The sequence below is a fragment of the Gadus macrocephalus genome, chromosome 10 (assembly GCF_031168955.1).
Source record: "Gadus macrocephalus chromosome 10, ASM3116895v1".
In the NCBI taxonomy this organism is placed as follows: Eukaryota; Metazoa; Chordata; class Actinopteri; order Gadiformes; family Gadidae; genus Gadus; species Gadus macrocephalus.
Window position 1 is genome coordinate 11,714,391 of NC_082391.1, and position 22,442 is coordinate 11,736,832.

At 51.6% G+C, this 22,442-nt stretch overlaps 1 protein-coding gene across 1 annotated transcript in view; it reads left to right on the forward strand.

The window, feature by feature from the left end:
- The window catches only part of LOC132466297 (LIM and calponin homology domains-containing protein 1-like), a 47,210-nt gene that overhangs the window by 7,317 nt on the left and 17,451 nt on the right, over window positions 1-22,442 (forward strand). The window contains 8 exon segments of the mRNA XM_060063445.1: window positions 10,710-10,780; window positions 11,005-11,074; window positions 12,465-12,571; window positions 14,605-14,635; window positions 16,786-16,896; window positions 17,980-18,135; window positions 18,138-18,180; window positions 22,026-22,335. Of these exon segments, the coding sequence (XP_059919428.1) occupies window positions 10,710-10,780; window positions 11,005-11,074; window positions 12,465-12,571; window positions 14,605-14,635; window positions 16,786-16,896; window positions 17,980-18,135; window positions 18,138-18,180; window positions 22,026-22,335 (899 nt within the window).

The following is a 22,442-nucleotide window of genomic DNA, read 5'->3' on the forward strand; positions in this document are numbered from 1 at the left end:
TAATCTCCCACGTAAAATGTTCTGGAACATAACCCCTTTTTAATGCCTGATTTGTCATGAAAAGCATCAAGAGTAACGGACAACGATTGTGATGAGTGTGGCTTGGTTTTCCACACTTCAGATTTAATTGACATTTGATTATGTGTTTACAGTGTCACATAAAAATATTATGTTATTGAAAGATGTTGGACAGATGCTTTATTCCATGCAGTCGCGTTCAGTGGACAGTATAGAGTGACGGGATTAAATATAGAGATTTTTTTTTATTTCTATTCTAAGGAGATGTATCTGGAGTTATAACTGAGAAATAACGCAGTTGACTTAAATTATTCTGATTACATAGATTTAACGCATGGTACGGGTTGAAATTAAATTTATGAAGGGCGATGATAAAACATAATCGTTCTTCTCACTCTACAATTCTTCGGTCGGACTTCAGTTCACCACCACACCATCTGTGGTGCCAATTCTCCTTTTCCTCTAAACTATGCGTACGCATGGGTCAGAGTTTGCTTAGGGCTGCGCACATTTTCCCGTGAAGTTGGTTTTTTATAGATCACAACCTTGGCGTGGAAAGTCACGTACGCCAATTTCAGCCCCGTTTTGTGCGTACGCAACGGTTATAAATGAGACCCCAGGAGCCTGAGACCTCTACTCTAGAGGTCCAGGGTCCAGGAGCCTGAGACCTCGACCCCAGAGGTCAAGGATCCTGGACCTCTACCCCAGAGGTCTGGGGTCCAGGATCCTGAGACCTCCACCACGTCCTGGGGAACGGAGAGCATGGAGGATGTCGTTTACGATTGGCTGTGGATTTCGGAACATATGAATCCCGAATTTCCCATCTGGGAATAATAAAGTTCAATCTTATCTTAGTTGTAATGATAACTCTATGTGTTCATTTTTATTAATTTTTTATCCCACAAATGTTTGTCTTATCGTGGCTTGTCCTCGATCATTTTATCTTCTCTTATCTTGGCTCGTCGTAGATCAATTATCTTATCTTAACTTATGTTACCTTGTCCACGTCATTTGATCTTACCTCAGCTAGTCGTGCTGTGAAGTGTTTTTTCCAGCCTCAGTGTCTGACTGAACCCTGACAGCTGTCTTCATCTTCATCCAGTTTATGGAGGTCCTGATGCAATCCATATTCCTGGTTCTGAAGTCAACCTTTCCAATACGATGAAGTCATCCGAGGACCATCTGTCTGTGAGCAGCCCAGGGCCAGTCCGGCCTCGTAAACCAGTTTACAGTTTAGTTTTGCTGGGTGGGTCCATTGATTTATAAGGTCGTTTTTCAGTACTTCCAGTCCCTGACCAAGAGCAGTTCTTTAGTTCTTTAACACGTCCATGGCTCTATCTGATGGTCCTGAAGCTGGGGCCCGGGCGTCTGTACAAACGCGGGCCCCTAGGAGAGGTCCCCATAGCCAGGAGGAGTGGGGTCAGGGCCGGGACCCATCGGGTCTGCGGTCTGACTTCGACCCACTTCACGGAAAGGAGGGGATGTCTGGACTCCTAACCCCTCCAAGTGGAACGCAGCCCTCTGAATCTTCCTGGGTTCAATCCTCAAAGTCCAGCCTACCTGTAGGCATTGTTGAGCCAGATGTCCTCCTAACCTCTACCTTAGAAGGACATCTTGTATGTTGTACGTACTGTCACTTAAAAATAGTGCATTGTTTAGCATCTTATCCTAGCTATCTGTGTTGTATACGGGGAATGGGTTAACCTAATGATTGTAAGTGCCTGACACTTGGTTCTATGAACATCCTTACTGTACTGACGGCGATTATTTTGTTGTTTCTCTTTCCTCTGACAAATGGACTTATTGCAAGTCGCTTTGGATAAAAGAGCCCTGTGAATGCTCTAATGGTGAATGGACCTTCTCCTGAATAACCATCTGAGGTCCGCTCAATGACTGAACCCTAGTTGTAGTACACCCCACGCAGGGCGTGCTGAGCCTAGCAGGGATACCTATTGATCCATCGGGGTTTGATTCGCCGTAGCTTCACTCCTCCCTGGAACCCGCCTCGCTGTAATCAATACCTTAATTGGTTGGAATGCTGTGCCCACCCACTCATACCTGTCAATCGCTAAAAAGGTTTCAGACGGAAATAGCTGACGCAGTAAAAAGTCTGTCTTTCAAAGAAGTTTCCAGAAGGTCTCTGGATGCTGTGGTCAAGACCGTGCCCGGCATAGAGCTAGATTACCCTCATACGATGCCTCCGCAAATCACTCACAGACTCTTATAAAGCTACGGGTGTCAGACTGACCTTGGGTTCCTGTTTGAACGGCTCTAAGTGGTTCAATGCCCTCTCTCTGATGTCACTCCAGGGAGCAAACCTTTCACAGGATTTTCTTTTCCCTCCTCTGGAGAAGGGGCCCCAGTCCTAAGAAAGGACCCAGTGCTGGGAGGTTTAGAGCAGGGACTAGTCTGAGGGGTAGGCTGGCTGCCTGGTTCAGGGTGGAGGGTTTGAGGGCTGGCTTCAAACCCTTGATTTCATATTTGTCTTATATTTTAATATGTTTTTGTCAAATTTCTAAGTACCAGAAACCCGAGATGAAGAATAACACTTTGCCCTTTGGTCTCTGGTGGTCTTTGGATTTCGTTTGGTATATTATATCTTCACACCACCCTCACACCACCAAACTCCTCACATGTGAACACTTATCTTACCTTTAACAGGACTACACTTTGTGATCTTTAGGAGAATCCCCTGGAATGTTTCTAGAAGGTCTCCGTCGTCTCCGGTCGAGTCTGTCCGCAGCAGCTGCTGATGTGGTGACAGCTACCTCAGAGAGCTGATGAGGAGAGAGGAGAGAGGAGGCTGAGTGGAGATCACTAGCTGCTCCCTGAGCTCGGATGAGCTCACAACCTGCCCTAACATCCACACTAGCACCCGTAACCTCTTTATTACGTAGCATTGCTCCTTTTGCTACTTATTAAAGAACACCCTCAACCTCTTTAGCAGCATGAGGAGCCCTCACATCCAGGCTAACACCCTTAACCTCTTTATCACGTAGCATTACTCCTTTTGCTACTTAATAAAGAACACCCTCAACCTCTTTAGCAGCATGAGGAGCCCTCACATCCAGGCTATCACCGTTAACCTCTTTATTACATAGCATACTCAACCGTTATAAAACACGGTTTTAAAGTTTTCCAAAATATTCCAAATATTTGTATTGGCGCAGAGAACTTGAAAAGCTAATCTCTGTCAGATCTGGGTTCCCCACTGAGCCTGAACTTTGTGGCCCAGGCGTCGTGTACAATGTGCCTTTTGTGTTTGACATGCTACCAGTGATTTGTTATTTCCTCACACAACGGTGCGTTGGCTGCTGTGTTTCCAACCATACGCCGGTTGAGTTATTCACAAACTCTGTGAACCTTGTTTGCAATCAATCGGTGGCACAACTGTTCAATCCATCCATCTTATTCCTTCCAAAAGCCTTTAGAACCGTTGGAACCGTGATAGGAACATTGAGACGACGTATTCCCCCCCGGTTAGCTGGAACCGTTCGTCTGAGCCAGGACCAAGGAATGGTTCCTCTGAGCCAGGAACCAGGAACGGTTCCTCTGAGCCAGGACCCAGGCCTGGCCTGACAGAGAGGCTCTGTGGTCCTCAATGAGTTTGTCCTCCTTTCAGTGGGAAGGGGAGTAGGGAAGGAGAGTAGGGAAGGGGAGTAGGGAAGGGGAGTAGGGAAGGAGAGTAGGGAAGGGGAGTAGGGAAGGGGAGTAGGGAAGGAGAGTAGGGAAGGAGAGTAGGGAAGGAGAGTAGGGAAGGAGAGTAGGGAAGGAGAGTAGGGAAGGAGAGTAGGGAAGGAGAGTAGGGAAGGAGAGTAGGGAAGGAGAGTAGTGAAGGGGAGTAGTGAAGGGGAGTAGTGAAGGGGAGTAGTGAAGGGGAGTAGTGAAGGGGAGTAGTGAAGGGGAGTAGTGAAGGGGAGTAGTGAAGGGGAGTAGGGAAGGGGAGTAGGGAAGGGGAGTAGGGAAGGGGAGTAGGGAAGGGGAGATTCATCTGAGTTTCAGGATTCTTTTTTCCGCAATACTTCATGTCCTGCCTGTTCTACAGAGACAGCAGGATGTCAGGGCATAAGAAGGGACAGGTGAGGGGATTGGAGGAGAGGAGGGCGGGACTAAGGAGATAGTGATGAAGGGGAATGGAAGGAGAGCAGGCAACAGCGTGATCACTTCATGTGGTTTCAGTCGACACTGCCGTGATGAGACGTTGGTGTAGAAAAGGTTTTAACAAGTGGTTGTGGTTTTCACTTTTTGGCATGCGACTGGAAGAGATGGATGTTTTTGAGTCAATCACGTTCCTCTCAAAGTTATTAATAGACGTGTAAGTAGAAGCTTGCATCAGTAATCAAACATGCCTGAGAGGCTCGTGTTGCATATCAGGTTTTGTGTAGAAAGGGGAGACGATGTGTTACAGGTGAATAAAGCTTTCTAGACCATTACTACTGGAACGCAGCCACAGAGCGTTGATAAAGTGATCCATTACTAGACAATGTCTGACTCTCCCCAAGAACCGGAGTGTTCTGAAGCCAAACGCGTGCGTGCATGCCTGCCTGCCTGCCTGCCTGCCTGCCTGCCTGCCTGCCTGCCTGCCTGCCTGCCTGCCTGCGTGCGTGCGTGCGTGCGTGCGTGCGTGCGTGCGTGCGTGCGTGCGTGCGTGCGTGCGTGCGTGCGTGCGTGCGTGCGTGCGTGCGTGCGTGCGTGCGTGCGTGCGTGCGTGCGTGCGTGCGTGCGTGCGTGCGTGCGTGCGTGCGTGCGTGCGTGCGTGCGTGCGTGCGTGCGTGCGTGCGTGCGTGCGTGCGTGCGTGCGTGCGTGCGTGCGTGCGTGCCCCCACCTTCCGTCCAGCTAGCTGTAGCATGTGTTTGCTATACGATGCGCTAGCTGTATATAGGTGAGCTATAACCGTGTGTGTTGTCGTTGTGAAGGTTAGTGCTGTGCTAGCTAAAGTCTCAGTGGTCAGTGCTCAGTACCGCTCCAACGGAGGCTGGGATGTGACTAATAAGTGAGGAGCTGGTGCTGAGTAGGAATGCTTCATGAGTAACCGGTTACATCACGCTCGCTCACTCACTTCTCTCGATAGACCACGCCCAGTCCTGGTCTCCACTGGGATCCCATCACTCAGAAGCTACCAGTTACATCCTCTGAGTTCAGAATGCTTTTCCTTTTTAGTTTCAAACCAAACGGGATTCTTCTTATCCTTTTTGTTTTTTTTATGTTTTTCAGAATAAAAAACGGCCGATTTTGGTTCTTTCCCCTTCCTGCTCTGTTGTGAACATGTGGAGATCTTCTGAAAAGCAAGATGTTCTCGTTAGGTTGTCTGTTTTGAAATGTGGTCTCAATGTTCTGTCCATCATAACCACGTTCTGCGCGGTGGGAGGGTGTGTGTGTGTGTGTGTGTGTGTGTGTGTGTGTGTGTGTGTGTGTGTGTGTGTGTGTGTGTGTGTGTGTGTGTGTGTGTGTGTGTGTGTGTGTGTGTGTGTGTGTGTGTGTGTGTGTGTTTCGTTTTCCTCATGCTTATAAAAGTGAACTACGTTCAAACATAAACTCAGACATTCTGACTGCATGCTCCTGATTAGTATCATCACTTTCTGAACCTTCTTTTCCTTCATAATCATACCCCAAACCACTGTTCCTTAAGTGGATTTATTGCACTTGGCGACAGCGTGGAGTTGCTTAACCATTATTCTTGTGTCTACTCTCAGGATCTGGTTCACTGCAGTGTGTGTGAATGAGTTCACGCACAGCTTCTGTTCAGGGTTTGTTCAGAGTCAGAACGTTGAAGACCACTTTGAAGTGACCCGCGGGACGGTCAGTGAATTGTTTTTATGGAATCATAACCATCAGGTTCCTTCTATCGGTCTATTTGACCGGTATGGTGAAGAACCTCTGGATGAGTTTCATAGGAGTGAAGTCTGAACGGGACCACCGACCTCCAGGGGCCAGCGAGTGGTCTAGAGCTTCTTCAGAGACACAAGGTCTTCAGCGTCACCGGCCTTTCTGTGTGGCCGTTGCCATGGCGTCACAAGAAGCCCCCACCCAGCAGAGGCCGGGCGTCAAGATGGGACAAAGGTCCCCGCGGGCGTCTCTGCGGGGCCAGGGGCCGGTCAGGGAGCCCTGGGGTGTTGGGGCCACTGGTAGAGACGGCGCCTGTAAAGCTCTGGATGACTGATGGAGGACGGACACAAGGCCTGACCTCCCTCTGAACCAGTGGAGGCCAGTAGGCCGGCCCTGGCCCCTGGCCCCTGGCCAGCGGCCACAGTGGAGCAGCTCGATGGAAGCGTCTGCGTTTATCTCTGGAATCTCTTCATTTACTCAGAGCGCTGCCCGGGGTCAGGCTTAAGCCTATAGACAGTGAGAGGTGGAGCAACGGTTGGTTTTCGGTTTGTTCGCGGGACATAGAACAGCTGGTTCAGGTTTCACCGCTCTGAATAAGGCCATTCTTATTGTTTTCGGTCTCTTGTTCAAACAGAAAATCCAAGAAGGCATATTCCTCTGGAATGAAATGGATCCTATCCGCCTGCTCTGAGCATCCATACTGTCCCCTGTCTCCAGGCCATGTGCTCAAAAGCTTCCCCACATTTCCTCTACTGGGGTGAGATTGTCGGTGTGCACACAGCCTTGGCTGCTCGGTTTCCCTGCTGGTTTGGCTTCTGAATCCAAACAGATGAGACTCGGAGCGTAAGGACTAGTAGACGAAGGTATGTGAGGCTGTCATTAAACCTGGTTGTAGCGATGGCTTCGTGCTCTGTTAGGTAACATTATCATCTCCAGGATGGTTTCATAAATGTGTCCTGACGGAGGGGGATGTGTACCTGCTCGTCTTGCCCGAGGCCCACAAACAGCTGTCACCTCCTAACAAGCGGATCAGGACCAGGCTCCAGGGAGTCTTGAGTAGTCCCCTTCCTCCCCTCAACACCTTTCCCCCCCCCCCGGGTGTTGGGACAGGTAGCCCCTGGGAGCCGACCCTGGGAACAGATCTCCTTTCCCCGGCCGGACCCCCAGGCCCCTGAGAGGGAGGCTGAGGTTCTGGAGCTCCAGGCCTCCGGCCGGTCTGCCGTGGTAACCCAACGCCCGCCGTTGAGGGGCCCGGTGCCTCGTCTCATCCCAGCGGTGTTGTGTCTGTCAGGAGGGTACTCCTTTCTGAGGGAGTCATCCGAGGAGGTTTCCTGGAGGAAGGTGGAGATGGTAACGGACGTGTCTCCCCGGGGCGTGGCCTCCTGGGAGAGTGAAGGTTTCCGAGAAGATATATATTTTTTCCAGGTTAGTGAAAGAGAAGCTGGAAGCCGGCCGTCCCTCCCCCGCGGGAGGGTCTGGCCGGTGCAGCGGTGTCTTACTGACAGATCACTCCTGTCGAAGCCAAGACAGACCTCCTCGTGGTTGTGAGGAGAGCTTTGTCAGTTTGAATCCCCTGAGAAGCGATCAGCACACAGGAAGTGAGGAGAACGAACCCAGCCGTGGGCGTGGGGTCTTATTGTTTCAGGTTTGTTTTGGGGGACAATAGGGGGGGGCATTCCTCTGAAAGCACCGCAGCGACACATTCCAACGTGTGACCCGCGTGGGTTCTGGCCCAGAAGAATCCAGACCCAGCCCACGCTTTCACCTCCACACAGTTCACCCCGATCAGACCGGGTCTAACGGTGACTTTAATGCTCTCTTTGTTTGCTCTCCAAATCTGTGAGCTGTTCTGGTGCTTGTACTCTGTATGCTCAACCACGTGTTACTTTAATTAGACCAAGGCTGAGGATGATATCATACCAAATGGACGTGGATATTGGGCATAACTACACATGTTCTTGAAGGGATGATGTTATTGTTACTGGCAATAACTTCTAACCTTCTCTGTTGGGCTTCTGTTTCTCCAAGTTGTGGCCCTTTTCTTTTTTTCTTGGATTCTGGACCAAACAGAACCCCTGCTCTAAACGGGAGGCACTCTTTTTATGCCCTCCACTTCCTGCCTCCGCTCTCAGAGGCTACAGAGGCTCCGAGTCCACCAGGGGCCCGCCAGCCTATCAGGGCCTTTCCTGATGAGGTCCCTCTGGGTGTGGCGATGCGATAGGCTCGGGCCGGCTCCCCTGTGGAAAAACAAAAACATGTTTTCCTCCTAATGGTTGATAGCAACACTTCCCCTCAGCCTCTGTGCTGTCGACGGAGGAAGTCATTAAGGCCTTCATAACCTGGTGACGAGGTGTCTGAAAGGTGTTCTTCAGGTGTTTATTGTGTGCGGAAATGGTCTCACTATGAAGACAATGTAGTTATATGTTCACCTAAGCTCCTACAGAGACAAAGTCCATATGATCTATGTTGTTGGAACCACAAGTCAAAGAGCTCCCCTCAAGCTCTTGGCAGCTTTCAGTTGTTCACAGTCCATTCTGTGTGCTTTGCATGTTGAGAAATGTTATTATAGATTATAATATATGGGATTGGATCAGAGGTCTCCAGTAGAATATCAAAAAACATAAGGAAGTGATGTACATGAACACACCACAGGGTAGTGATGTACATGAACACACTACGGGTTAGTGATGTACATAAACCTATCACAGGGTAGTGATGTACATGAACACACCACAAGATAGTGATGTCTATGAACACACCATGGGGTAGTGATGTACATGACAGACCACGAGGTAGTGATGTACATGAACACACCAAGTGTAAGTGATGTACATGAACGCACCACGGGGTAGTGATACAGTGGTACATTAACGGAACTGCTCCTGCAAAGGCCTGGAATGAAGAGAAGGAGGTGGAGTGAGAATGTGGAGATGGAGGGAAAGAAGGGCTGAAGAGGCGGAGATAGAGATGGAGAGAAGGAGTCGTGAAAGAGAGAGAGAAACATAAAGAAGGTCATCTATTCTCGGTGACATCCAGCAGGCGAACTGACACATTTATCAGAGCCGTGGTAAATCGAGGCCAGGCTCTTTCTCTTAATGTGGGGATAAATAAAGAATCCAGGTCGAGACGGGGGTCTGGGGACCTCCGGCTCCCACCCGCAGGACATAAACCACAAGATGTACGGCCCAGCCCTCAGACGCGTGGCGTGATGGATCTGACACCTGGTGACATGTCACCGCTGGACCAGACCTGGGAATGCTGGCCCCCAGGGCTGGGGTCTGGGACGTGGTGGTCTTGGCGTTGGCTCATGATCTGGTCATGCTCCCTGTGAAAGCCCAGGAGAACCGCGCTGTGGCCTCGGACCGGCAGCTCCAACACAGTTGGCCTGGCTTTGGGTTCCAGACGTCTATCAACACATCTTCATACTGCTGCTGCATCGTAAACTGACTTCATAATCTGAGCAGTACGGACTGTCTGAGGTCATGCTGCTATGCAGGGGGCAGGAGACAACTGTATTCAGGGTATTCAGTTAGCTTCTACCTTCTACAGCTACCTTCTCCTTAATGATCTGTTTCTGTCCTGTCTAACCCCTACCTGCTCCTTAATGACCCGTCTCTGTACTGGCTAACCCCTACCTGCTCCTTAATGACCTGCCTCTGTACTGTCTAACCCCTACCTGCTCCTTAATTTCCTGTCTCTGTACTGTCTAACCCCTACCTGCTCCTTAATGACCTGCCTCTGTACTGTCTAACCCCTACCTGCTCCTTAATGACCCGTCTCTGTACTGCCTAACCCCTACCTGCTCCTTAATGACCTGTCTCTGAATGGACTGCATTTTGGAATGGAAGCCTCCAGTTTCTCTGTCTGCCTGCCTGCCTAGGTGCTTGTCTGCCTGCTAACCAGTCTACTTGCCGGTCTGTGACCCATTAGAGGCTGGTCCACAGCTGAACCAACAGGGGAACCAGCTGGGGAACCTCATCCTGTAGTGGGATTGGCTCCTTCCACCGGCCTGGGTCGGCTCAAACTGGATCTTCATCAAGTTGTAATTTGATGATTCACGTGCGATCCGTTCTTCTGAACATTCTGAGCAAGCTTGGGAGTGTTCAGCTTTTGGTTTCCATATTGAAATATCGAAGTGTTTTGAAGTTATTCCACGTTGTTGTCCGAATCCTTCCAAAACTTCCAACACTTGTCCAAAAGCTCTGTTAAAATCGTCCTGTTTGAATAATTAAAGGTTTGCGACACTTCTCCTGGTTGTCCCTGCCTCTCACCGGTGTTAGTCCAGGCCCTCATGTAAAGCGACCCGCTCATGCAAACGCATGCAAACCCCGCGGCGCGTCGGCGGGCTAATCCGCTGTCGTCACGCGTTACCCGGCCAGGGCCATTAGATGGGGATGAGGCGGCTTAGCTCAAGCCTGTTAGCGTTCAGCGCCACTAGCAACGAGACAACCCGGTACACCCGGAGAAGACCGTCGATCCTGGCCGAGGCTCCCCGGGACGTGGATCTGCCTCGGCAATGAAGACCTCTGGAGGCCTTGGGGCACAAGGTGGTCTGGGTTCTGGGTTCTAGTCCCGGGTTGGTTAACCCCCCTGGGTCCCACATTCCGCGCTGGTCCTAATCTGGGGATGAATTAGCTTCATTCTCTAAGCCTCCCACAGTTCATGATCTCACTGGGACCTGGAGACCCACACGGTCCTCTGGGGATAACAGGGACCACCTGGAGTACTGCACGGTGGCTAACTCGATGCTAACTGCTCCTGAATGCTGATGGGGAAGATAGCATGCCAGCTAGCGTGCTAGCCGCCGCCGGGCGTGTGGAGGTAGAGGGTTACCGTGCTAACGGCTTCTGTTCCCTGTTTCCAGGCCGTGACCGGGAGAAGTTTTGCTGAGCGGGATTTCAGAGCGGCTCTGGAGAACGGAATTCTGCTCTGCCAGTAAGTGACCCCCCCCCCCCCCCTTCATCTGACGTTCTGCTGGTTTGTACTGGGCTGGCTCTATACTGGGACTGGCTTTATACTGGTTTATACTGGAACTGGCTTTATACTGGGGCTGGGTTTAGACTGGTTTATACCGGGGCTGGCCTTATACTGGATTCTACTGGATCCTGCTTTAGTTTTATAACCTAAATGTTTTAATGCCAAATCGTCCTCCTCTGCAGGCTGCTGAGCTGCATCAGCCCCGGCCTCGTCAAGAAGATCAACAAACTGCAGACCCACATCGCTGGCCTGGTGAGCCTCCACCTCCTCCTCCCTCTCAATCTCTCCTCCTCCTCCTCCTCCTCCTCCTCCTCCTCCTCCTCCTCCTCCTCCTCCTCTTCCACCACCACTCATCCCTTCCTCCATCAAGTCATCACTCCATCCGTGTGTGTGTGTGTGTGTGTGTGTTAGCAGTACTGTATACAGGATGTTGTGTGCGGCCGTGTTTGTTGTGTGCCCATGTCAACAGGAAACCTACACGCAAAGTACACTAATCCGCAATCACACACACACACACGTTGTGTTATGCCTCACATGTAACACTTACAGAGCATGCTCGTTAATACCCAGTAACACACCAGGGCGTTGAGCTAATGAGCCAATCAGGGGGCAGCAGTCCTGCAGGTGGAGGTGTCGACCCCACCTCCCGAGAATGTCTAAACATGACGTTGCGCTTCACAAGAAGGTCACAGGCGTCTGTTCGGGAAGGAACAGACGTCGCTGTGGTGTAACAGTGTCTCTGTGACCCAATGGTGTGCAGTTTGGGATTCGCTAAGACTCCTCCTGCTGTAGCTGTCTGATAATTCAGTCTGCTAACTCTGTCTGCAACAGTCTTATCAGAGGGCCGACTTAAATAGTTACTTAGTAATAGTTAGTTACATAGTTAGCCAACCTTACCAGCTAACTCCAACAGTCATTCGAAGGTGTTAGCTCTGTCAGTTAACTCTCTCAGCAAACTCGGTTGACCAACTTTGTCAACTAGCGCAGTCGGCTCACTCAATCTGCTAACTCCATCTGCTAACTCCATCTGCTAACTCTACTAGCCGCCTCAGTGAGCTTCCTGTGGCGGGAGGTGTTCGCAGGGCTGGGCGTAGCGTCTGGGGTGTGAAACACATCAACACCCGGCATCCTGGGACCTCACGTTATCTGGCCAATCATAACACAGCACATCCCTGGTCCCGTCCCTTCCTGTTTGGGGGAGCTAATGGGTGTGTGTGACAATCTGGGCTGAGGGGAGATTGTGACACCCTGTTGGAGAGGAGGAGAGAAGCTAGAAAGAAAGAAAGAAAGAAAGAAAGAAAGAAAGAAAGAAAGAAAGAAAGAAAGAAAGAAAGAAAGAAAGAAAGAAAGAAAGAAAGAAAGAAAGAAAGGTTTCTGAATTCTGCCTCAGGTTGCTTGAGAGAGAGAGAGAGAGAGAGAGAGAGAGAGAGAGAGAGAGAGAGAGAGAGAGAGAGAGAGAGAGAGAGAGAGAGAGAGAGAGAGAGAGAGAGAGAGAGAGAGAGAGAGAGAGAGAGAGAGAGAGAGAGAGAGAGAGAGAGAGAGAGAGATTTAATACAGATCAGAAAGTGTGTGTCTCTGTGTCCTTCATATTTGCACTGTGGTGTTGTTCTAACACTGTGTGTGTGTGTGTGTGTGTGTCCAGGAGAACCTGTGTGTGTTCCTGAGGGGCTGTGAGGACCTGGGCCTGAAGGGCTCTCAGCTGTTTGACCCCGGAGACCTGCAGGAAACTTCGCCGCGCCCCACCGCCAAGTGAGACCCCCTGCACCGCTACATGCTACTCCGCTACATGCTACACCGCTATACCACTACATGCTACACCGCTATACTGCTACATGCTGCACCGCTACATGCTGCAGCGCTATTTGCTGCACCTTTATACCGCTACACCGCTACATGCTGCACCGCTATACCGCTACACCGCTACATGCTGCAGCGCTACATGCTACAGCGCTATTTGCTGCACCTTTATACCGCTACACCGCTACATGCTGCACCGCTATACCGCTACACCGCTAAATGCTGCACCGCTACATGCTACAGCGCTACACGCTGCACCGCAACATGCTGCACTGCCACATACTGCACTGCTACACCGCTACATGCTGCAGCGCTACATGCTACACCGCTACGTGCTACAACACTACACCGTTATATGCTACACCTCTACATGCTACAACGCTACACCGATAAACGCTACACCGCTAAATGCTGCACCGCTAAATGCTGCACCGCTACATCGCTGCACGCTGAACCGCTACATGCTGCACCGCTACCTCGCTACATGCTGCACAGCTACATGCTACTCCGCTACATGCTGCACTGCTTTATGCTACACTGCTTTATGCTACACTGCTACATGCTACACCGCTAGATGCTGCACTGCGCACCGCTACACTGCTTCAGCTACACTGCTACATGCTACACCGCTACATGCGACATGCTGCTTCGCTACACTGCTAAATGCTGCACCACTGCACGCTGAACTGCTATATGCTACACCGCTATCATACTATTGCTCTCATCCATTCCATCTTCTGCAGGAGGTCTTCCAAATGGTGTCTGTCTTTTTGTCTCTCTGTCTGTCCAACCAGTCCCTTCATGTTAAGTGAAGTGGAGCGGGACAACGGGTCATCTGTTCAGATCCCTATCCAAACACTCCCAGATCAGCCGTGACAGCACTATGTTGCTACGACAACAACCCAAGCACACCCTGTGTTTGTATGGCCTGTGTGTATGTGTATGTGTGTGTGTGTGTGTGTGTGTGTGTGTGTGTGTGTGTGTGTGTGTGTGTGTGTGTGTGTGTGTGTGTGTGTGTGTGTGTGTGTGTGTGTGTGTGTGTGTGTGTGTGCGTTGTATGAGTGTGTGTGTGTGTGTGTGTGCACGTTGTAAGGTTGTGTGTGTGTGTGTGTTCATGCACAATGTAAGATTGTGTGTTTGTGTGTGTGCATGGTGTAAGAGCGTGCGTGTGTGTGTGACACTTCCCTGGCAGCTCTCGTCGGCTGTCACTCAGATTAGGAGAGAGAGGGCGAGCGAGAGGACAAAGCTGGTCTGATGTCAGCTCAGGAGAATCATCTGGCAGCTTCTGTCATAGCAGAGGAATGATCCGCGTGTGTGTGTTTCAGTGTGTGTTTGTTTTAGGGTGGGGGTGTGTTTCTGTGTCTGTCAATGTGTGTTTATTGTAATTTCACGTGAAAGCTTGTGTAATATGTAATACTTTGTTTTCTATTTAATACTTCGGGCAATATTGGTGTAAAGTTGGCTATATGTAATACTTTGTGTATAGTTTGCTATATTTAATACTTGGTGTATAGTTGGCTTTATTCAATACTTGGTGTATAGTTGGCTATATTTAATACTTGGTGTATAGTTGGCTATATTTAATACTTGGTGTATAGTTGGCTTTATTTAATACTTGGTGTATAGTTGGCTATATTTAATACTTGTATAGTAAGGTTATAGGTATGGTAGGTTATAATAGGTCAGGCCAGAGCTGAACAGAGCTATATAGTAACTACATACTTTAGAGACAAACTATGTGTATTTACCTCATACATACTGTATGTTTCCACACTATGTAATTCATATTCAGACACAATGTCTGTAGAGACAGATGCGAGACAGCAGATAGAGTGAGAGATGGAGTGATAATTGAAGATAGTAGATAAAGGGATAGAGAGATAAGGATGGAGAGATTGGAAATAGATGGAGATGGAGAGATAAAGACAGCTGTGTGTAGAGCTATGTCTGTACATAATGTTTAACTCTCTCTGTGTCTCCCCCAGGCCGTCAGAAGAAAGCAGGAAGATAAATAATGTAAGTATAAGTTATATTTATTTATAAGTGTGATGTCTTCTAGTGCTCTTACATTGCCTAGCTCCCTGGTGGATGCGGTCTATGTTCTCCAACTCTATGTCCTATCTGTTTAGCCTGCTCTAGTTTCAGATCTTTTTGTCTGACCTATTTTAGCGTCTTTCTTTTTCTTTCTCCCTCTTTCTCTCTCCCTCCTCCTTTTTCTCTCACCTTTCATTTCTCCCACACTCTCCCCTCCATTTCCTCCTCCCTCTCCCCCTCTCTCCCTCCCTCCCTCCCTCTCATCCATGTGGACCTCTTGCGCTCGGTAGATCATTTGCATCCCATAATACGCCCGTTTCCGCGTGGTTCTTCATGGCGGGAGCTCGGTCCTGCCGTCGCTGACTCCACTACTTCGAATATGTCTTATCATCTGTTCTATAAATACAGCGCTGTGAAGACTCCTCCCCTTCTGCGGTCCTCGGCCTGGGTCTTTCACACGCTCCCTCCCTCCCTCTCTCTCCTTACTCCCCCTCTCTCTCTTTCTTATCCCCCCCCCCCCCCCCCCCCCCCCTAAACAACACAGCAGTCAGCAGGTTGCCTCGGCCGCAGAGAGGAGCTGCTGTTGCTAAGTAACGCTAGAGTCAGCAGGCGTGCTATAGGCTAGGTTAGCCAGGTGATGCTAGCAGCTCCCCACGTCCCGGGGTGGGTAGGAGGATGTGGAGGCAGGTTACCCAGACCGCTGTAGGTGGAGAGGGAGGAGGAGAGGGAGGAGGAGGGAGGTAGGGTACACAGACCGCGGTAGCATCGACCCAGGGAACAGGACGCTTTAACAAGCGGCTCTGGACGTTTGGAGTTCTGCGTTCAGTAGAGGTTAAGGTAGAGCTGTCCTATTCTATTAACATGGCTGTGGTGTGTTTGGGTGGATGGATGGATGTTTGGGTTAATGTGTTCCGATCAGTGTGTGATGTCACAAATCACTAGGTTTGTGGGATGTCACAAACACTGCGTGTGTGTGATGTCACAAACGACTGAAGTGTGTGTGATGTCACAAACGACTGAGTGTGTTTGATGTCACAAGTCACTGAGTGTGTGATGTCACAAATCACTGAGTGTGTGATGTCATACATCACTGAGGGTGTGATGTCACAAATCACTGAGTGTGTGATGTCACAACTAACTGAGTGTTGTGACATCACAGATGGGCTGACGTCCCAGACTGTTAATGTGAACATGTGACATTATCTGAAGGGCACCACCAGGAGTGGAGCCTCCTGCTTATTAGACTGAAAACGGGAAACCTCAGTGGCCAGGACTGGAAAGGACTGACAGACTGACGGCTTCGTAGTTGGTGGAGCGATTTGTTTGCAGCATTGGTGGCCTCTACAGTAAAGAGGCCAGTACTTTAGTGGTGTAAACAGCTTTGCTACCCTCCAGGCTAGTACTGTAGTGGTGTTAGCAGCCTAGCCACGCTACAGTCTAGTAATGTAGTGGTGTTAGCAGCCTAGCCACGCTACAGGCTAGTACTGTAGTGGTGGGGAGCGTACCTATGTTCCCCGGGTCCTATGTTCCCCAGGTCCTATGTTCCCCGCTTTGTGGTGGTAGGGGCAGAACCGCCTTTTTCGCCTCTGATTCGCCTGTGATTGGTTAGAATGGCTCTCCTCCAATTAGTTAGGTTTAGGGTTAACCCTAACCCTAACCCTCACGATAACCCTAAACCTGACCCTAACCCTTTGCACCCGGGGAACATTGGACCTTGGGAACATTGGGATCACCCCTAGTGGTGTTAGCAGCCTCTCTGTGCTGCAGGCTGGGCTGCTATGAGAATGATTCCTGGATCGTCGGGTTGGTGGAGATACTGCTGAGTCGGCTGCTAGCAGAGCATCTGGCGCTAGCTCTCTACCCGACAGGGTCCTGCACTAAACTAGACGCGCATAGCTAGCTAGCTAGGCGCGTCTAGTTTAGTGCATTTAGCTAATGGCTAGTTTAGTGTTGGCTGAACAACACTTAACTGACTGTAACCTAGCTAAATGGCTAACTGTGTGTGTGTGTGTGTGTGTGTGTGTGTGTGTGTGTGTGTGTGTGTGTGTGTGTGTGTGTGTGTGTGTGTGTGTGTGTGTGTGTGTGTGTGTGTGTGTGTGTGTGTGTGTGTGTGTGTGTGTGTTTGTGTGTAGGTCCTGGTGACTCTGTACTGGTTGGGGCGCGCGGCCAACAGCTGCGTGTGGTACAGCGGACCCGCTCTGGACCTGACACAGTTCAGCGGCCTGCTGGCCCAGATGAGACAGGTGGGTGTCTGTCTCTCTGTATCTGTCTGTCTCTCTCTCGCTCTCTGTTTAGCGCTGTCTGACTGTGTGTTTGTGTGTTTACGACTCTACTTCCCAATTCGATGCAATACAATCTCTACCTATGTCTGTCTCTCTCACTCTCACTGTCTCTCTCTTTCTGAATGAGTGAGCGATCGACAGTGAGGCCACTGTCCCCGCTCTCCTTTCTCTCCCTCTTTGTTCTCTCCCCCTCTCCATTACCCCACACACAGGAGGGAGGGAGGGAGGGAGGGAGGGAGGGATGGAGGGAGCGGTGGTATCGGTATCTAGTGTGGAAAACAGTGAGGGGTGGGGCGGACAGGAAGTTCCTGTAGTCCAACAGGAAGGAGCATTCTCCAACTTCCAGCCCAAGAGAGAGGGGGAGACAGAGAGAGGGGGAGCGAGGGGGATACAGAGAGAGGGGGATACGGAGAGAGGGAGAGGGAGGGAGAGAGGGGGGAGAGAGGGGGGTGTCAGAGAGAGTGGGAGAGAGGGGGAGACAGAGAGAGGGGGAGACAGGGAGGGGGGGAGTCAGAGAGAGGGGGGGGAGACAGAGAGAGGAGACAGAGAGAGTGGGAGAGATAAATGAGAATGATTAGGAAGAGAGTGGAAAAGAGTCCTTATCGGTGTGCAGTTCAACTTGTTTTGTGTGGTGTGGATCATGTTAATATGTACCTGATTAATATATCTGTAGAGGAGGAGGGAAGTCCTTAAAGCCAGTGTCCTTGACAGCATGTAGGAATTACAGATGTGCATGTCTGTCCGTCTGTCTGTCTGTGAGTGAGATATATAGTACATGAATAAAGATGTGTGTACATCTCCAGGAGGAAGCCAGCGCTAAGGCCAGCAGCATCTGGGACAGCGTGGATGAATTATAGATATAGATGGATAGATTTATAGATCTATAGATATAGATGTATCTTCATATTAATATAGATGTGTGTCTCCAGGAGGAAGCCAGCCCTAAGGCCAGCAGCATCTGGGACAGCGTGGATGGATTATAGATATATATATAGATAGATACATCTACCTATTGATAATGGATTTCTGTATGTATGTCTCCAGGAGGAGGTCAGCCCAAAGGCCAGCAGCATCCGGGACAGCGGCTACATCGACTGCTGGGACTCAGAGCGCAGTGACTCGCTGTCGCCCCCCCCCCGCCACGCCCGGGAGGACTCCTTCGACAGCCTGGACTCCTTGGGCTCGCGCTCCCCCGCCACAACCCCCCTCCCCCGACGTCCTGGCGCCCCCGCGGCAGCAGCGACGGTACGTGGTCCGCACGCCGGCCGGAGAACCGCCCTCTATCTGGAGAACCTCTCTCTGTCCCTCTCTGGAGAACCTCTGGAGAACCTCTCCCCCTCTCTGGAGAACCTCTCCCCCTCTCTGGAGAACCTCTGGAGAACCTCTCCCCCTCTCTGGAGAACCTTGGGTGAACCTCTTTCCATGGAGTACCTCTGGAGAACCTCTCTCTTCCGGGGGGGGGACACACACTCTGTGAGTGACTGATTTGCACTTTTCTTTCTTTCTCTTTTTGTCTACCTATGCTAGGTAAATAGTTGTGTATCGTTTTTCCATTCGCTTGCAGGGCGGCCATCTTGTCTTGGGGAGAGGGGTGTGGGGGGGGGGTAGGCCCTGAGTGGTTCTGAAACAAAGGGGGCTCTGTCTGGAGCAGGGGAGTCTGTTGTCAGGGGGATGGAGCTCTGATGGCCGTCTGGAGTACCAGAGAGAGAGAGAGAGAATAGACAGAGGAGACTGAGGCCTCTTTGTTTAGGGGTGCTGAGCTATATCTGTTGGTGCATGTGTCTGACTGTCTGTCACCCTGTATATCTGTCCTCTCCTCTGTCTGACTGCCTGTCTGCCACTCTGTATATCTATCCTCTTCGCTGACTGACTCTGTCTGTTTGAATGTCTGTCAGTCCGTCCTCTTCTCTCTCTGACTGACTGACTGTCTGTGTGCCCCTGTCTCTCTGTCTGTCTGTCCCTCTGTCTGTCTGTCCCTCTGTCTGTCTGTCCCTCTGTCTGTCTGTCGCTCTGTCTGTCTGACTGCCCAACTGTCTTTCCCTTTGTCTATCTGTCTGAGTGGTGTAAACCCATGGAGACAGGTCTGTTCACTTCTGTTCAAATATCAAACAAACAACCAGATTCCATCGGACGACATCATCTCCTGGTGCACAAGTAGAGACCCATCTCCCTCTCCCTCTCGCTCTCGCTCTCATTCTCTCTCTCGCTCTTATTCTCTCTCTCGCTGTCTCTCATAAACACATCCTTCATAAACCAGAGGGGTGTTTTTTTAGGTTCCTGCCACAGGTTCCTAACCTGCAGTTATGATGTCATGGGCGTTGTTTACTGGTCGGCCGTCTGATGCGACTGAAAACATCCAGACCTGCTCTGGACACCGCTCTGGGTTGTGGTTCTTTTTCTTCAGGTTTTAACGAAGGCCCGTAATAGTTTTATGACGGTGCGTGTGGGCGGAAACGTCAGAGCTCTGTCCGCTGTACAGACGACCACACGGCCCGTCTAGACCCGGACTTGATAATGAATGGACTGGATCAGGGAGGGGTGGGGGCGTCCTGCTCATGGACACCGGGGGTCGAACTCCCTTAACCCTCCCACCCTGACCCCTCCCTCCAAGACCCAGACCCGGACCCTGACCCTCCCAGCAGACCTCCCAGCCCCCCCGGCCCCGCTCAATGTGTGAGAGCTAGAGGGACCAAGTCCCCCTCGCCCCTGGTCTGCTGGGCTGGAGGAACCACCACCCCCCCCCATCCTCCCCCCTCGTCCTGGGTCCGCTTCAGTTCTTCCTGAGGGAAGGTGATCCTTGGGCCGTGTTGTCCGGCGGACCTGGTCCTGATCAAAGGGGTCTTTGTGTTCCTGTGGCTCCCAGGGCGCCGCCCCGCCCAGCACAACAAAGCCATCTTTTAGCGACTTCTCTGACTCACCTCGAGCCCCCCCTCAGAAAGCCTCTCCAGCTCGTCAGGTTGTTCAGCAGCAGACCCTAAACCCGGGTTTGACGTGGGCATCGGTCCATCGCTATCTTCGACGGCCGGTCCTCCCGTGTTCTAGAACGTTCCTCCGCTCAGCGCCTGGTCTCTGCACAACAGCCCTCTGTCCCAGATCACTTCCTGTTACCCCGGGTCACTTCCTGCCCCCCGCGCCGTGTTGACTCTGAGGGGCTGGGCTGTTGGGGGGGCAACAGGAGGGCTGTGTGTACCAGGACACACTCCCACCTGTTGGTCCAGAGACCGGGGGGGGGGGCGGGGGGGCGAGGGGGGCGCTGGAGACACTGGCCTCACTCACTGAGGTCTGGAGCCTTCAACCAATTAGACACCCAACCCCCGTCCTCCATTGGATCAGAAGCCCAGCCCTCCACCAATTGGTGGAGGGGACACACATAAACACACACACACACACACACACACACACACACACACACACACACACACACACACACACACACACACACACACACACACACACACACACACACACACACACATTCTTATCCCCTGGGGTCGGGTGTAGGATTTGAACCAATGGGTGGTCTAGAATGAGGGAAGCACTCTGAGGTTCGTTCTAGGCCTGGACCCCATGACCTCCCCGACCACCTCCTGAACCCCATAGGAACTCAGACAAACGCTGATCTGATTGGTAGCATTGATCCAGATCTGAAAGAATTTGAACCTCCACCTTAGTGGTTGTACGTGTCTGTTGGGTTCATTAGATTTGACTTGATTTAACTTAAGTTGTTGTTATTTACTCTGCTTTGCAGCCGAGCACAGCAAGCTTTCATGGGAATGTTTTACATCCTTCTGCTTGTTGCATTTCCATATGCAGCTCCGGCCTTCCTGAACCGCTTTACAAGGCAAATCCCTCGTTACACCCAGAAGGCTGTCCTGTGAGAGCAGGAGGAGCCTGTTCTTACACTAGGAGGAGCCTGTTGTTAAACTGGGAGGAGCTTGTTGAACTGGGAGGAGCTTGTTGAACTGGGAGGAGCTTGTTTGTAAACGGGGAGTAGCTTGTTGAACTGGGAGGAGCCTGTTAAACTGGGAGGGGCTTGTTAAACTGGGAGGAACTTGTTAAACTGGGAGGAACTTGTTGTTGAACTGGGAGGACCTTGTTGATGAACTGGGAGGAGCTTGTTGTTAAACTGGAAGGAGCCTGTTGTTAAACTGGAAGGAGCTTGTTGGTTAAATGGGAGGAGGCTGTTTTTAACCTTGGAGAAGCCTGATCATATCTGGGTCCCATGGGGGATTCTGGATCCCATCTTCTGAAACCTCTGCTGCAGTAAGGGAACACTTGGTGCTTGTGTCTGCTGAGGAGCATCAACCTGAGTGCTGCTCAGGTTCATGGTGGATGTGCGGATGATTGGAGGGGCGAGCGGGGGAAGTCCTGGACTCGTAAAGCCTGGTGGCTCCAGGTGTCTCTCTGATCCTGGCCCTGAGCGTAGCGCCTGATGGAGACACGCTGTGCGACGCTGGCTCGCTCTGCAGTGATCTACGCAGCGAGACGCCAGCATTCCTCCTGTCAGCATGGTGATTTACAGTGTGAGGACCCGGGAGAGGACACCACACAACAATACAGACGCACCACTGGCCTTAGGTCGGATCTCTCACCCTGCAATCAGCGGCCGGCCACGTCTGGTGGCGTCCACGACCCTGGCGTGGAGCTGTTCTGGTTTAGACCTGTTTACTGTTTACTGGGCTATATCTGTCCCTCACTCTCTGTCACTCTCGCTCTTCATTCAGCTTTCTCTTTCTCTGTCTCTCGTTCTCTGCACCTCTCTCCATCGGTCTCTCACTTACTCACCCACTCTTTGTCCCTCTCCCTCTCTCTCCTCCACTCTCCTCCTCCCTCCCTCCCTCTCTTACCCCCCTCTCCCCCTCCTCCTCCTCCTCCCCCCCTCTCCTCCCCTCCTCCTCCTCCCCCCCTCTCCCCCTCCTCCTCCTCCTCCCCTCTCTCCCTCTCCCTCCCTCCCTCCCTCCCTCTCCCTCCCTCCCCCCTCTCCCCCTCCCTCCCTCCCTCCCTCCTCCCCCTCTCCTCCTCCTCTCCCTCTCTCTCCCCCTCCCTTCCTCCCTCCCTCCTCCCCCCTCCCTCCCTCTCTCCCCCTCCAGGCCGTGGCTCTGACTCTGAGTCCGACTCCCCGACCCAGCGGAAGGTTCCGGACGTGAGGAAGGACGACATGCTCGCCCGCCGCACCTCGGTGAGCGAGCCGCGGGCCGCCGTTCCTTTCAACCAATACCTGCCCACCCGCAGCCAGGCCGCCGCCCACCTGGCCCCCGCCCCCCTCCAGGCCGCCGCCCACCTGCCCCCCCCGGGCCACCTCCCCGGCCCGCTGCGGCGCCGGAGGGGCGACCAGGAGGAGGTGCCGCGTAGCAGCTGGAGCACCACCTCCTCGCCTGTAGGGGGCGACAGACCGCTCAGGTGAGAGGAGTGTACCTCGGTTAGGGTTAGGGTTAGGGTTGGAACCGGGGCAATTTACTGCTTATTCACTGTTTAGTTGATAAAAATATGTTAAAGAATCATCCACA